Source organism: Tauraco erythrolophus, chromosome 17 (assembly GCF_009769465.1).
Source record: "Tauraco erythrolophus isolate bTauEry1 chromosome 17, bTauEry1.pri, whole genome shotgun sequence".
Lineage (NCBI taxonomy): Eukaryota > Metazoa > Chordata > Aves > Musophagiformes > Musophagidae > Tauraco > Tauraco erythrolophus.
The window spans coordinates 6,973,742-6,986,951 of NC_141481.1; the positions used below are offsets into that span (position 1 = coordinate 6,973,742).

Here is a 13,210-nt window from a genome sequence, read left to right on the forward strand (position 1 = left end):
GAGACGCATTTCACATAGACAGCAATTTCTCTTCTGCTAATAAAAAATTATGGTCTGTACAATTATGCTAATTTTGACCGATTTGTGGAAAACGTTTGAATCCATCCATGTTCTTTGTGTTAGGGAAATTTTATTTTTTTTTAATTTTATCATTCTGGATACCATTTGCAAATAAATACTTAGTCCAAAACATGCAACCTTTGTTAGGTGTTTTCAGGATGCTGTCTTTAATATAGTATACAGATATTTAAAATGTTTGTAACGTGAAAATTCTGATTAAACAAACAATCTAAGCAGAAAACTTAAATGGGTCTTTTAAAAGATATTTTTGAAATCTGGAAATTTTGTAGTGAGCGTTTTGCTTTTGTCTTTATCTCTCTTAAACAGGTGGCATTAAAGTAAAACTTTGCTGATCTGAATAAAGCTGGTTAACATGAAACTCACTGGAATCGTCTGCATCCAGGAGTGCTATGGAGCAATTTTCAACATAGAGAAGGAATTGTTACATGTGTCTGGTAATAGAAGACAGTATTTCACTGGCATACTGAGGCGGGTAGCAACACCCTGGCGCCAAACCTCTAACTCTAAAGTGAATGGAAATGCTGGAGCACTGAATGAAAAAAGCATGAGAGCAGTGGTGACAGGAGGTGGAGGCTATTTTGGATACAAGCTGGGATGTGCTCTTGCCAACGCAGGAGCTTCTGTTGTTCTGTATGACATCCACAAGCCTATCTGGGAAATTCCCAATGGAGTAGTGTGTATCCAGGTACAATAAATTACATTTTCACAATGATCAAAGTTAGTTCATTTGCCTTTTCCATAATGTTTTGCTAGTTTTCACAGAATACAAATACCTAATTGCAAATTTCAGTAACCGTTTTAACTGTGTGCATATCCTACATGACTTTTTGTCAACTGATTTTAGTACACCTGAAATAAGGAAATAAGGAAAACAATGAAACTGTAACGTGTAGCACAGTGTACCCACTTCACCTCCTGACTCTGAAGTACTCCTCGGGACCCAGTCACTGCCCTCATCTGTGCCTTAGTGTAGTCACCTGTAGAATGAACATAGAGATAATACGAGGCTTAATGAATGTTTTTAAAGTCCTTTGAGTTCTATGACAGAAAAGTGTGGTTCTCAGCAGGTGCCTAGTTTTCAGTCCCACGCTGTACAGTAAGTACTATTACATATAAGCATTCCCTCTGTGTTAACCCACTATATGACAAATACTAACCTGCAGTTTTGTTTTCAAGTCCGAATATCTTTTCTTATGTATTACAGGCAGATGTCAGAGATTATGATGCCATATTTGTAGCCTGTGAAGGGGCTGACTGTGTGTTTCATGTAGCTTCATATGGAATGTCAGGAAGAGAGCAAGTGAGTCCAAATAGTTTTATTTATTTCTGTGTGACTGCTCACACTGAGGATGAGAGACTTGATGCTCTAACACTGCATGTTAGATTTTATCTCTTCAAATTATCCTGAGAGCCTGAATCCAAGTCCATGCTGTTTTGGTAAATTGCTCTATGCAAACTGGTGTGCTAGCTGCAAGCAGTCTGCTCTCAGTACTGTTTTCCTAGTTGTGACATAATTTCCTCCCGATTAGAGGCTCCACCAGGACCCTGGGAGGGCTTTTGAGTTGGAAATGGCATTGAAGAGTTCTGAAATAGTGTGAGGACAAAAGGAAAGACAAGGGAGGCCGGTTCCCTCCAAATCCCTGATCCTTCTCTGAACCTTTCACATGGATCTCCTAGTTGTAAGGTCACTTGGAGGAATAAAACCTGAACTGAATTATAAATTATTTTATATAACTAAATTATAACAATTGCCATTATTTCAAGTCTTAGTTGTTTGCCATTGGGTAAAAAGCTCTAATGATGTACTTGATGTAGGACTCTGAGCCACAATTTTTATCATTAGGAGTTAAAAACACACAAACATATAACCTTTCTTACCTTATTTAATAAAAGGAACTTCAGTAACTACCTTAGCTGGATAGAATCACTCATTCAAAGAGGTGTGCAACTGAGCAATGCATACCTGGAATTGCTCTGGGTAGAGGCACCTGGTCACTGAAGTGCTACTGAAACATGGATATTTAACATATTGCTGCAAGATGTATAATAACTGGAAGTCTATGTTCAGAAGCACCACGATTCTCTTTGCTTCAAGCAGGCTAGCCTGTAAAAATACAAGAAAAATACAGGCATAGTTTAAAAATAATGGTGTGACTTCTTGAAGTCTGAAACAGCAGTCTAAATGATCTTTTTGTAATCGAACAACTAAACTCATTACATTTGGAGACATTTATAACATAGCCCTATTGAGTTTAAAATGTATTATTATTCAAAAATGTATAACTTCTTTATTTTCCTAGTTGCACAGAGAAGAGATTGAAACTGTAAACATTCATGGAACAAGATTTATCATTGATGGTATGTATCTGACTTTGCTATTGGGTGGTGGTATAGCAAATCAAAATATTACACCACTTAGAAAAAGCCAGTTGGCTTTTTTAGCAAATATTTTACATTTTTGGCAGAAGATGAGGAAACACATCATTGGGGGTTTTTATGCTCGATTCTGCTATGGGGTGTGATATGAGAGCCAGCACTGTGGTTCAACTACTTCAGCTTTTCATAACCATGTTTGACCCGATGTCAGAATCTGTATCCATGTAAGGAGTTAACTATTTCTATGCGTATTTTGTAGCAGTAAACCTCATTGCTATCTACTAGCTTGTGCACAGGTATTGGGCAGCCCTTGAGCAGATGGACTTCTAGCCACCTGCCTGGCTAGAGCTGAAGCCCACCTCAGTAGGCTGGTAGCAGCCCTCCCAGAGACGCAGTGTCAGCCTACAGCATCCAAATTAAAACGTGCCAGATTATAAAGCACTTGGTTCTGCACTGATGTCTTCCCTTTAAATATGCTTTGCACGCCCAATCATAAAATGGAGGGATTTGCTCTTTTAAGATTTGACAGTTTCTCAGAAAAAGGTCATACAAACTTTTTTTCCATATTATTTCAGTTTCCACTGAACTAATTTACTTTCTACATTGCCGCAGCCTGCAAACAAAGGAACATCGCTAGATTGATATACACCAGTACAGTAAACGTGGTGTTTGGAGGGCTTCCTATTGAAGATGGTGATGAGGAAACTGTGCCATATTTTCCAATTGAAAAGGTATTTTGGTTGTACTATATTTTCAAGTTTCCTCTTTGTTTACTTTCTTGTTCCTGAAAAACCCTGGAAAAACATGACCATGTTTTGCCTGATGCCAGAATCCAGGTACAGGAAAGAAGAAAGAAAACTCTTTACCCTGTTTGTAGATGCTATTCACAACCTTGCCACATCAGTTTTATGCACATTGCAGTATGTATTTCTTTCCTATCAAGGCCTTGATTTTGGAAAATTACTCATACAGTGCCCCGTTAACATTAACGATGTGCCACCTGGACATAGGGGATTGTGTTATATGGCTTGCTCTCTCTTTAGCCATTTATTATTTATATGATTTTTCTGTTTCTCCCATATTGAAGATAACATATCTTCAATGTAGAGCTGATACGGAAAAGTAGCCTATTTTTACATGGTTTTATTGCATTTAATTAAAAAGGAAAAAGTACTTCTGGGTGCTTTGCATACACAGGTTTTTTTTGTGTCCCTCCTCTCTCCATCAAGTACTTCACAGTCTTTCAAGAAGTAGAGATGGATAGAGAAAATACTGAATGATATTTTGAATAATATATCAAATAATATTTTCTCTGAGACAGTGCCACAAAAAAGTGAACAGGATAACTCAGACCAATCGTAATGTCTTCAAAACTTGGCTTTTGCCTTTTCCGTTACCTGAAAAAGAAATCCAGATTACAAAGTAGTGATCAATTACATTCTTGGCAGCATTCAAAGCATGCATATATTTATTGCTTCTCAAATGTACTGAAATTAATTAACTGGATTTGCATAAACAAAAATGCTTGCTTACCTTAGCAATATGCATGTGTTTTATCCTAAACTAATGCCCCATGGCTTCTGTATTTTGAGGTATTGGTTGCCATCTGCTAAGTAAAAACTAGTGGAGAAGAGATGCCCCTCTGCTCTGTCATTTCAAGACTAGATAAAAACATATTTGCTCTTTCTCTGTAGCATGTTGATCATTATTCCAGAAGCAAATCAATTGCAGAACAAATGGTTCTAGCAGCTAATGGAACTCCACTAGCAGGTACTTTTTGTCCTAGCATGAATTCATAGTGGAATTTATTCCTCCTCTTCTTGTTCCTCACTAACTTCCTGTATCCTCTATCAATCCTTAGTGGACAAGATTGTCCAGAAATTATGAAATCACGTTGTCTACCCCCTCTCACAAACGAAAAGATTTTCACTTAAAAATCACTTTTAATTGTTTTTAAGTTCCCACAGTGTCCATAAAAGGTTTTAGCATCATAGCAATGAGTTCAGTATGTTAATGGAAAAGATGAAAACAGCTATAAATTAAACAAACCAAGTGTTTAATGTCACTGTATTATGCAACATAAGTAAAACATGAATGCTGATTGAATTGTTAACATCCCCCAAGTTATATACTAAAATATGAAGAAGCCACCTGATATTACGACCTGGAATTATTTATTAGTGCTTCCCAAAGTTTTCCATGTTGAGGAAGCCAGTTATACACTTGACTACTTAAGCTTACCTGTGAGATACTATAACTGCCAGTGCAAAACAAATTAATGTAAAGTGCAACATGATTCTATGTGACCAAGTGATACTGAGCTAAATTTAGCTGCAGGCAACTTACAGAAAAGCATGTCTTCACTTGATACTTGCAGAGGGCTATAAAGAGACATAAAGTCATTGATAAACATTCCATTCCAGTAGTATTAGTTTAAAAAATAATTAAGTCGTTTCCTTATTTTCTCTTTTCTCAGCATCTCTTCACATCAAAGACCCTTTTGATTTTCGGAGCAATACACAGTTCTGCATTTCTCAACGAAACTAGAACGTCATTGTTCCAAATATCCCATTTTGATCCTGTGCCATAGCAGGACAATACATGGAGTATTCTGCATGTTTTCAAGTACTATTAAGAACAGTTATTAGCAGATGATGAACCAGCCAACTGATAAATTTGGGAAGTGATTGGATTTTTATGATGGTACTTACCCTTTCCCTCTGAAGGTATCAAGACCTACCGCAGTTCTAGTGAGAGCTGGCTGTGCCTACTGTGGAGAGGACCTTTCAGCTCTATCTTGTACTGCTAGCGAGTCATGTTTCCCATCAATTATTTTGTATGAGATTAGTTGGTTTCATTCCACTTTCCTACCAATAACTCGCTCACTTTGGCAAACTCATTCACCACAGTTGGCACATTCATTCACTGCTTTGGCACAGAGACAAAGGACTGGTTAGAGAGAAGTTTGGAACTATCTAGCAATTTCTAGGAATCTGACTGTGCTGCCAGAACTTCCCTGAATCTTATCTTGCTATTTCATGTGTTCTGATTCTGCCAACTCACTCGCCAACTACTAATTCAACACTTTTGGCATGTATTATTTTTTAAGATAGTGAAGTTAATTCATTTCAGAGAGAGTTCAGCAGTAAGTTCTGCTACCACAGTCTTTGTTTCACACAAAGAAAGATATAACATAGTTATGTGGAAGTCACTTAAGAATGGTCTTATCAATTCTTCTAGGAGGTGGAATACTCTATACGTGTGTTCTTCGCCCACCAGGGATCTATGGACCAGAAGAGCAAAGACACTTGCCAAGGCTAGCAGTATGTATTTTAATTTTTTAATCAGTAGAATCTTCTGTGATATATTTGTGTTATAAATTGACTGACCTTCTTATTGGGCAGCAGTTCAACAATTCAATTGTCTGGTAAGGATATTGTAACTTTTGTTAACAGGCACTATGTTATATCTGTAAAGAACGTATAGTACATTAAAAAAGCCTTTTTTTGAAATACAAAGACATGTAACTCCAGATTTACAATTTAATGCTTACTAAAAGATTCAGGCCAATCTATGATATTTCAAATGTCTGTTTGCACGCAGCTTACACCAAATGGTTTAAAACATTAATGAAAAGAGATACGGCAAAATATCTTATTTCCAGTCTCACCTGTTAACAGCTTCACTAACCAATGAAACAAGTTAAGGAGTCAGAAGCCCCTTCTGGTACAATAGGTCACTAAAGGGCAAACAGCTGAGGCATTCACGTTTTACTCTTTTTCACTTGCTGTCTTTTAAATTGTAGGGCTAGTACACTGTTTAGAATAGGATCCCTGTAGAATTGTATGAGTCAGTTATTTTAAAAGCACCAGTGCAATATAAAGTTATGCACAACTTTGAGGACAGAATATATTCAAGCTTACCACAAAATAAATATTTTTGGTTTGTGGCTGAGGTAGAGAATTATTTTGAAGTCAGCCAAAATATATTGTGTCATCTTCTAAAGGAAATAATTTTTAAGGACAGCAAATGTCATTTTAGTTAAACCTGAGATGTTTTCTTTAGCCCCTCCCCCCCAAGAAAAGTCTTTTTGAATTTCCATTTAAGATTTTAAGTTTATTTATTATGGGCCCATTTTAAGGCATGATGCAACTGTCACATTTTGCAGTTTCTAAAATGCACCTGTTAAATGAAAAACATGACACCTAGCATTACCTTCCATTTTTTCCCAGCCAAAGCTATTTTGATAAATTTGATCCAATTTTGTGGATACTTCTGATCCACACAGAACTGTATCTTACCTTTCCATACAATATTTTATTTATCTTTAGAAGAGACTTGTGTTTTTTGTAAATTCAGGATGTATTAAGTTCAATAAGTTCTTTGATCCTTGCTCATGAGCAATATTCTTAGAGCTCTCTGCGCTTCTCTTGATTCTTTTTAATTGATTCATGTAATTTTTTTAAGTAGAGACAAACCTGTATTTAGCTGCACAAGAAAGTGCACTATGCCTCATTTTAAAGCCCATTTTGCTTTGGTTTCATGTTTGTTTATGTCTACAGAAGAATATTGAAAGAGGGCTACTTAGCTTCAAGTTTGGGGATCCTTCTGCTAAAATGAACTGGGTGCACGCAGAGAATCTTGTACAAGCTCAGATTCTGGCTGCTGAAGCTCTCACCCCTGAAAAGAACTATATAGCTGTAAGTAAACAATTCACCACAGTTTTCATTTGACAGTGGATCCTGCCACTGTATCCTGTACTATAGTAACTACTGAAGCAGAAGTAATTAACGTATGTGTTATGGGCCTTTAGCCCATGTTGTTGTCTCTGTTTTTAGTTGACAAATGTGCTGAGCAGTGTGGGACCTGGCAGCATTGGCTGTGCAGTGTGTTAAGGGTTGGAATATTCAGTTCTGTAAGAATATCTCCGTCTTTCCATTTTTCTAATATAATACCTGCCATTTCTGGAAGGTGAGCAAAGAATGTTTGCTATGTCAGAAATGAAACTCAAAGTTCAGGCAGATTTATCCTGTTCCCCTGTATATAGATCCAGATTTCATGTCCTGAACTGTGATATTCATTTCTTCCCGTATCATATGCAAATAAATGCACAATTTATTTAGGTTCATTGATTTCAAAAATAGTGGCAACTGTTTTCCTCCTTGTAAATGCATTTTTTTTATTTGACCTAGAAGCACTACCGTTAAAGTATATTGGAAAGATTTTCAAAGTAGATTAAACTACTTTTTCTAAAACCCAAAAAGCAAAAAGGAAAGAGGTAACTTACACCTTGGTTACACAGATGAAGTGTTATGGATTTCAATGAGTCTTGACTAGACTGAGAGCAGAACGTGTCCCACCATTTGATGAATGTGTTAACAGCACAAGTAAGATATGGCACCACTTTCAGTGCATTTGGTAATCTCTATAATCACTACAGCCATTTTGTATAGGCCCATCTGTAATAAATAAATTATACCGGGGCGTGTTAATCACATAAACCACTTGTCCACACATTAGTGCAGCTGATTGAAACACATTTAGATAGTTTTTTGGCTTGAATGTACATCCATGCATATTTTATATTGCTGTATTATTTCTAAGCTATTCATAAGGAGTGAGACAAAGAAGTCAATACATATGCGGTGTTATTTTTACTAATTTGTCTCTTCTCTACCACTTTAACAGAGTGGCCAGGTGTATTTCATTAATGATGGCGAAAAATGCAACCTTTTTGAATGGTTAACTCCGCTTGTACGTGCAAATTTATCTCCAAATACATTAATTTCTTTGACCGTATACAACTCCAGCTTTTGTGTGCATGTTACATTTGGTATGTTTGCTTTGGGTGTAAAGTTCTGTTCTGAATGTGGGTTTAATTCCTGCTTGAAGTTCAGTCTGATTAGCACTGTAACAAAGCCTCCCTAAAATACTACATTAAAGCAACTGTCTACACTGAGACCAAAGGACCATCTAAACCAGTATCCTCTTCTGAGTTGCCATTCTCTTCTTTTCTTGGGCATGCACAGTGGTTATTTTGGGTGGGAAAAAAATATAAATCCTAATTATGAATGTGTAATATACATTCTTTCCAAAAGATTATTCTATTGTTAATGATGGGCTCAAAACCATAAATATGTCACAATGTTAAATCAGGTATCGGCACACCGTGACATTTTGATCCATTATTATAAACTTTTTTTTTCTTTTTTAAGACTGTCACTTGAAAATTACATAGTGTCTGCATGTGATATTTAACTGGAATCCCCTGAAAAATGAAAACTCAAATAGTAACAGCAATGACTAATTTTCCTGTTTTATCAGTAAATATTTCCACAAATATCTTCTGTATTGAAACTTTAAAACTTGATTGAGGTTTCTGTTTTTTTCACTGTGTTTTAAATCTCTTTCAGTTTGAAAGATTAGGTTGCAGTAAACCATGGATACGTATTCCTACTTCCTTAGTTTATGCATCAGGTAAAAATATTTTACCAACGTTTCTCTTTCCTGTCCACACAACCCTCATTCCTAATTGTAATATAATGGTTTGTTTTTTCTAATTTGCGCACAATTTTCAGTTTCAAGTATAACAATAATATGCTGTGGGCTCATCTAGTGTGCAGCAGTTAGGGGTAGAGTTCAGTTCTATGCAGCATTTTGAAACCAGAATGATCAGTTATTTAAGTCCCACAAAAACAAGTTTTATGTAAGACTTAACAGATGTATAACTTTGTGGAGTTACTGTTAAAACTATAAAAAGTTAAATGTAAAAATCCATGACTTCATGAAATACACTGAGGAGTATCTGCTTTGCTGCATGGGTAGATTTGTTCTCCTGTATCCCGTGCTCTCTCCAGAATCAACCACCACGTGCAGCTAAGACAGAATCCAACTTTAAGTATTTTGTTGTTAGCACATTTTTTACGAAGTCTCGTGATCTTTTCACTAGACCTGTCACCGACCCTCCAAACCCTTTTCACACTGGCGCCCTAATTCAGGCTGACTGAAGTATTAAGATCAAACCCACCCCCTTGTGAGCAGGTGGTCCTGTTGGTGTTAGCAATGGTGCCCTGAGCTCTTAGGCACGTGATTATGCTTTGCTATCGTATTCAGTGCGAGATATGCCAAAATCGTTCTGGTATAGCAATTTACTGTTCTTACCTCAAGGAGAAATCTTTTGTTATGCAGCCATGATGATGGAATACCTTCATCTGATGCTGAAACCCTTTGTTGAACTGTCCCCACTGCTGACCAGAAATGAGGTAAAGTCTTGATTTGTAAATTCCCCTTAATTCTCACAGGATGCACACATACACGTTAATACTGAGGTACCATTTAAGATTAAGTCAGTAGAAAGTAAAATCTACCCAGTACTACTTCAGCCTCCAGTTTTCAGGGTAAATGTACGCGTTGTACATTTTAGGCAATATATTATGCTTGTTACCATCATCTTTGAAAAGAGAATCATAGAATCATAGAATCGTTAGGGCTGGAAGGGACCTTCAAAGGTCATCTAGTCCAACCCCCCTGCAAGGAACAGGGATATCTCCAACCAGATCAGGTTGCTCAGGGCCTCATCCAACCTGGCCTTGAACGTCTCCAGGGATGGAGCATCCACCACCTCTCTGGGCAACCTGTTCCAGTGTTCTACAACTCTCATGGTAAAAAATTTTTTCCTTGCAATCTGGAGAGGCTGCTCCAGCTCCTTCCTTCCAAGGCCCAGTGTCCAGTACGGCTTTGGCCGTTCAGTTGGGCCCTCACTTCTGAAGAACCGTAGGCACCTAAGAGATGGCTTTTGTCTGCCTCCTTAGGTATGTAAACAAAAGCGCAGCACATTTTTTATGGATGTTTTCATAGAAGATTCTGCTTTGCAGCTTTTACTGCCTCTTTGGGCTTTCAAGGTTCTCCTTTTGCATGAACAATTTTAAAGATAACATGACATAGGTCAATAGGACATTGATATGATGTTATAGGTGTTTTTTTAATTTTACATTTTATTTTACATTTCCTTTAACTGCGTCTGCTAGCATGTACAGACTTTGTTCCAATTTCCTATGTATTCATATCTTTATATGTTGACTCTTTTGCCCTATAGGTACAGAACATTTCTATAACTCATACTTTTCGGATAGACAAGGCACGGAGTCAGCTAGGGTACAGCCCAGAGAAGTTTGCATTTGCTGATTCTGTGGACCATTACATTAAAACAAGACCAGAAGCCCAGAATCATCACGTCTTCCTCAAAGTTTTGCTTTCTTTAATTGTTAGTTTAAGTTTGATCTTTCTTTCTTTAAGATTTGACGGCCTTTCAGTTTTGCATTTTTTTAAAGAAACACAACACTGACTTGCATAAACTGCATGTACTCAGTCATAGCACTGCTGCCTGGATCAGTCTAATCTCCTCAATGGTTACTGGCCCCAGTGCAATAAACAGGCAGCTACTTTTAGATTTAAAAACAAAATCGTAACATATCAGTAGCGGTATATGTGAAATTAAAATACAGTAGACAATACAGCTAAATCACTGAAACACACTGGAGTCAAGATCGTTGCTTCTGTTCATTTCACACCAAAAAAACGCAACTTTCCAAATTGACTGCTGAAGTAAACGAGAACCTGCAGAAAAACCAAGAGCTACAGCCAGCCTGTATCGCTTCACTGGTGAAGAGAAATGGCTAAAATAAGGAGAAAGATTGCTCACAGCTGCTGCCACAGCTCACTACCTTGGAGAACCGAGGAACAAGCAAAGGGACAGACAGAAGAGATTGCTGTAAATAACACACCAGCTGTACAGACACTGTGTGAATTTATTTTATGAATTAGCTGTATTACTGCACTGAGGGAAAATAAAGGCGTACTTGAGACTTAGCTGCAGTCAGTCCTGTGCCTCTCTGCAGACTGTTCCAGAAACACTCTGCCCCACCCCTGGGGTGCAGAGCCATCCGTGACGGCACCGCGTGGGCCTAGGGGGTACCAGCAGGTATGGTCTTCCAGGAGTCAAAGCTGCATATTTTAGATAAATTGGAAGTTACTAAGGAAGTTACATTAGTTACGTGCATTTATGTCACAACAGAGCCATCTGCCACTATGGGTTGTGCTAATCTTTGCACAGGTTCCTCTGCCTCCTGCAGTTATTGCAGACAACAACGAGCCACACAGTTGCCCCAGTGCAGGGCCGGCAGCCAAGGCCAGGAGCAGCCTGCGGCCTGGCAATGACTCGAGCAGAGCATGGGAAGGCAGAACTGGTGAAATCACTATTTCTGATTTGATTCTTAAGCCAAAAGACAGGAAGGAGAAGCCGCTTGCCCCAGTACGTGCTACAACTTTCTGTAATTCGACTTTAACAGGCGTGACCGGCAGCTCCCAAGCCCAGCTCACCCCGAGCAGCCGCGGGGCACCGTGCCCGGCCCGGCCGGCGAAGGCCCTACCGGCCCCCGGCCACCCGCGCTCCCGCCAACTCGGCCTCGCCGCTCAGGCGACGAAAAGGAACCGCCGCCGCGGCGGGGGCAAAACAACTTGGCAGCGGTGGGATTCGAACCCACGCCATCGAAATGACTGGAGCCTAAATCCAGCGCCTTAGACCACTCGGCCACGCTACCGCCTGGGTGCTCAGGCGCCCGCCAAGCCTCTTTCACGGTGGCGTCGCCGCCGTTCTCCCCACCTACGTCGCACGTTGTCCACTTGTCTGTGCGCTACCACACCGCCCTGCGGCGCGGCCGGCCGGCACCCTCCCTCCCGGGAAACGGCCTCCTCGCTCCGCGGCGGAGGGCTCCACGGCCGGGCTGCCGGGCGCGCCCCGGGCCCGCCCCCGTCCCAGGCCCCGCGGGCCGCCGAGGCCGGGGCGCGCCCGACAGGTGGCGCCGCTACCGCGCGCCTGGCGCCGGCTGCAGACGTGGCCCGGGCGCCGCCCGCGCTGACCCCTGACCCGCCGCAGCCGCCCGGGGAGGCCGGCGTGGGCACGGCGCTGCCCGGGGGCCTGTGGCCCACAGCGGGAGCTGCGCTGCAGCGCCAGCTTGGCCTCAGGAGGGCGCGGGTCCGCCCCCGAGGGATGTCCGTGCCGCGCTTGCAGAGACGAGGGCAGCTTTCGCTCGTGCCTTTGCAGCCGCAGGAGCAGGCCTGCAGCACACGTCCCTGCCAGGAAGAGGGCCCGCTCTGCCCCCTGCCCCACGAGCAGGAACCTGCCCCCTTCTCTCCCAGCTGCTCTCGGGGAGACAGTGCCTCCCGGCCCACCGCAGCACAGGAGCTTCGCGTAAGCTGCCAGCACGCTGTGGGGCCGGTGACCTTCCCAGCCAGCTGCGGACTTGGCATCACAGTGTGTCTTCAGCTGAACCATTCCCACCCGAAACGGGAGGCCCCTGACTGCCTTCATCTCGGCGCTGCTCAACGTGGAGCTGTGGAGGATGGTACAAAGTGCAGCTGGTGGCCAGGGGTGTCCTGCCACACTGGTGCCTCGCTTGCTTACTTGTGAGGTGGCTCATGGTGTACGGTGTACACAGGTGCTTTTCCTGCCCACCTCAGGGAGCTGGGTTTGGCAACCAGAGCCAGATTCAAGCTGTCACTGGTGAGCAGAAATACGAATTACCTGATTCTGGGAAGCCTGCAGGAGAAATTTGTATAATTACTTGGTAGACGGAACTAAAAACATCAATTGCTGTGGAATTGAAACAATACAGAGAAATTATGTCAACATTTGCTTTTCTTCAGGTAGGAAGTCATGCGCTGGTGCTCCTGGGAGCTTTATGCATGTGTATTA

At 40.9% G+C, this 13,210-nt stretch overlaps 1 protein-coding gene and 1 non-coding gene across 2 annotated transcripts; one reads left to right on the plus strand and one right to left on the minus strand.

Moving 5' to 3' along the window:
• The first annotated feature begins 433 nt into the window (after positions 1-433).
• LOC104370804 (putative short-chain dehydrogenase/reductase family 42E member 2) lies at positions 434-10,801 on the plus strand. The gene is made up of 11 exons (XM_009992968.2): positions 434-766; positions 1,286-1,381; positions 2,382-2,439; positions 3,070-3,188; positions 4,152-4,227; positions 5,698-5,780; positions 7,020-7,157; positions 8,146-8,211; positions 8,871-8,934; positions 9,646-9,719; positions 10,553-10,801. The coding sequence occupies exons 1-11, from the start codon at positions 434-436 to the stop codon at positions 10,799-10,801; spliced, it is 1,356 nt and encodes a 451-aa protein (XP_009991270.2).
• A 1,173-nt stretch (positions 10,802-11,974) lies between these two features.
• TRNAL-UAG (transfer RNA leucine (anticodon UAG)) lies at positions 11,975-12,056 on the minus strand. Its single transcript has one exon. It is a non-coding gene; the product is annotated as a tRNA-Leu (tRNA).
• Between the last annotated feature and the right edge of the window lie 1,154 nt (positions 12,057-13,210).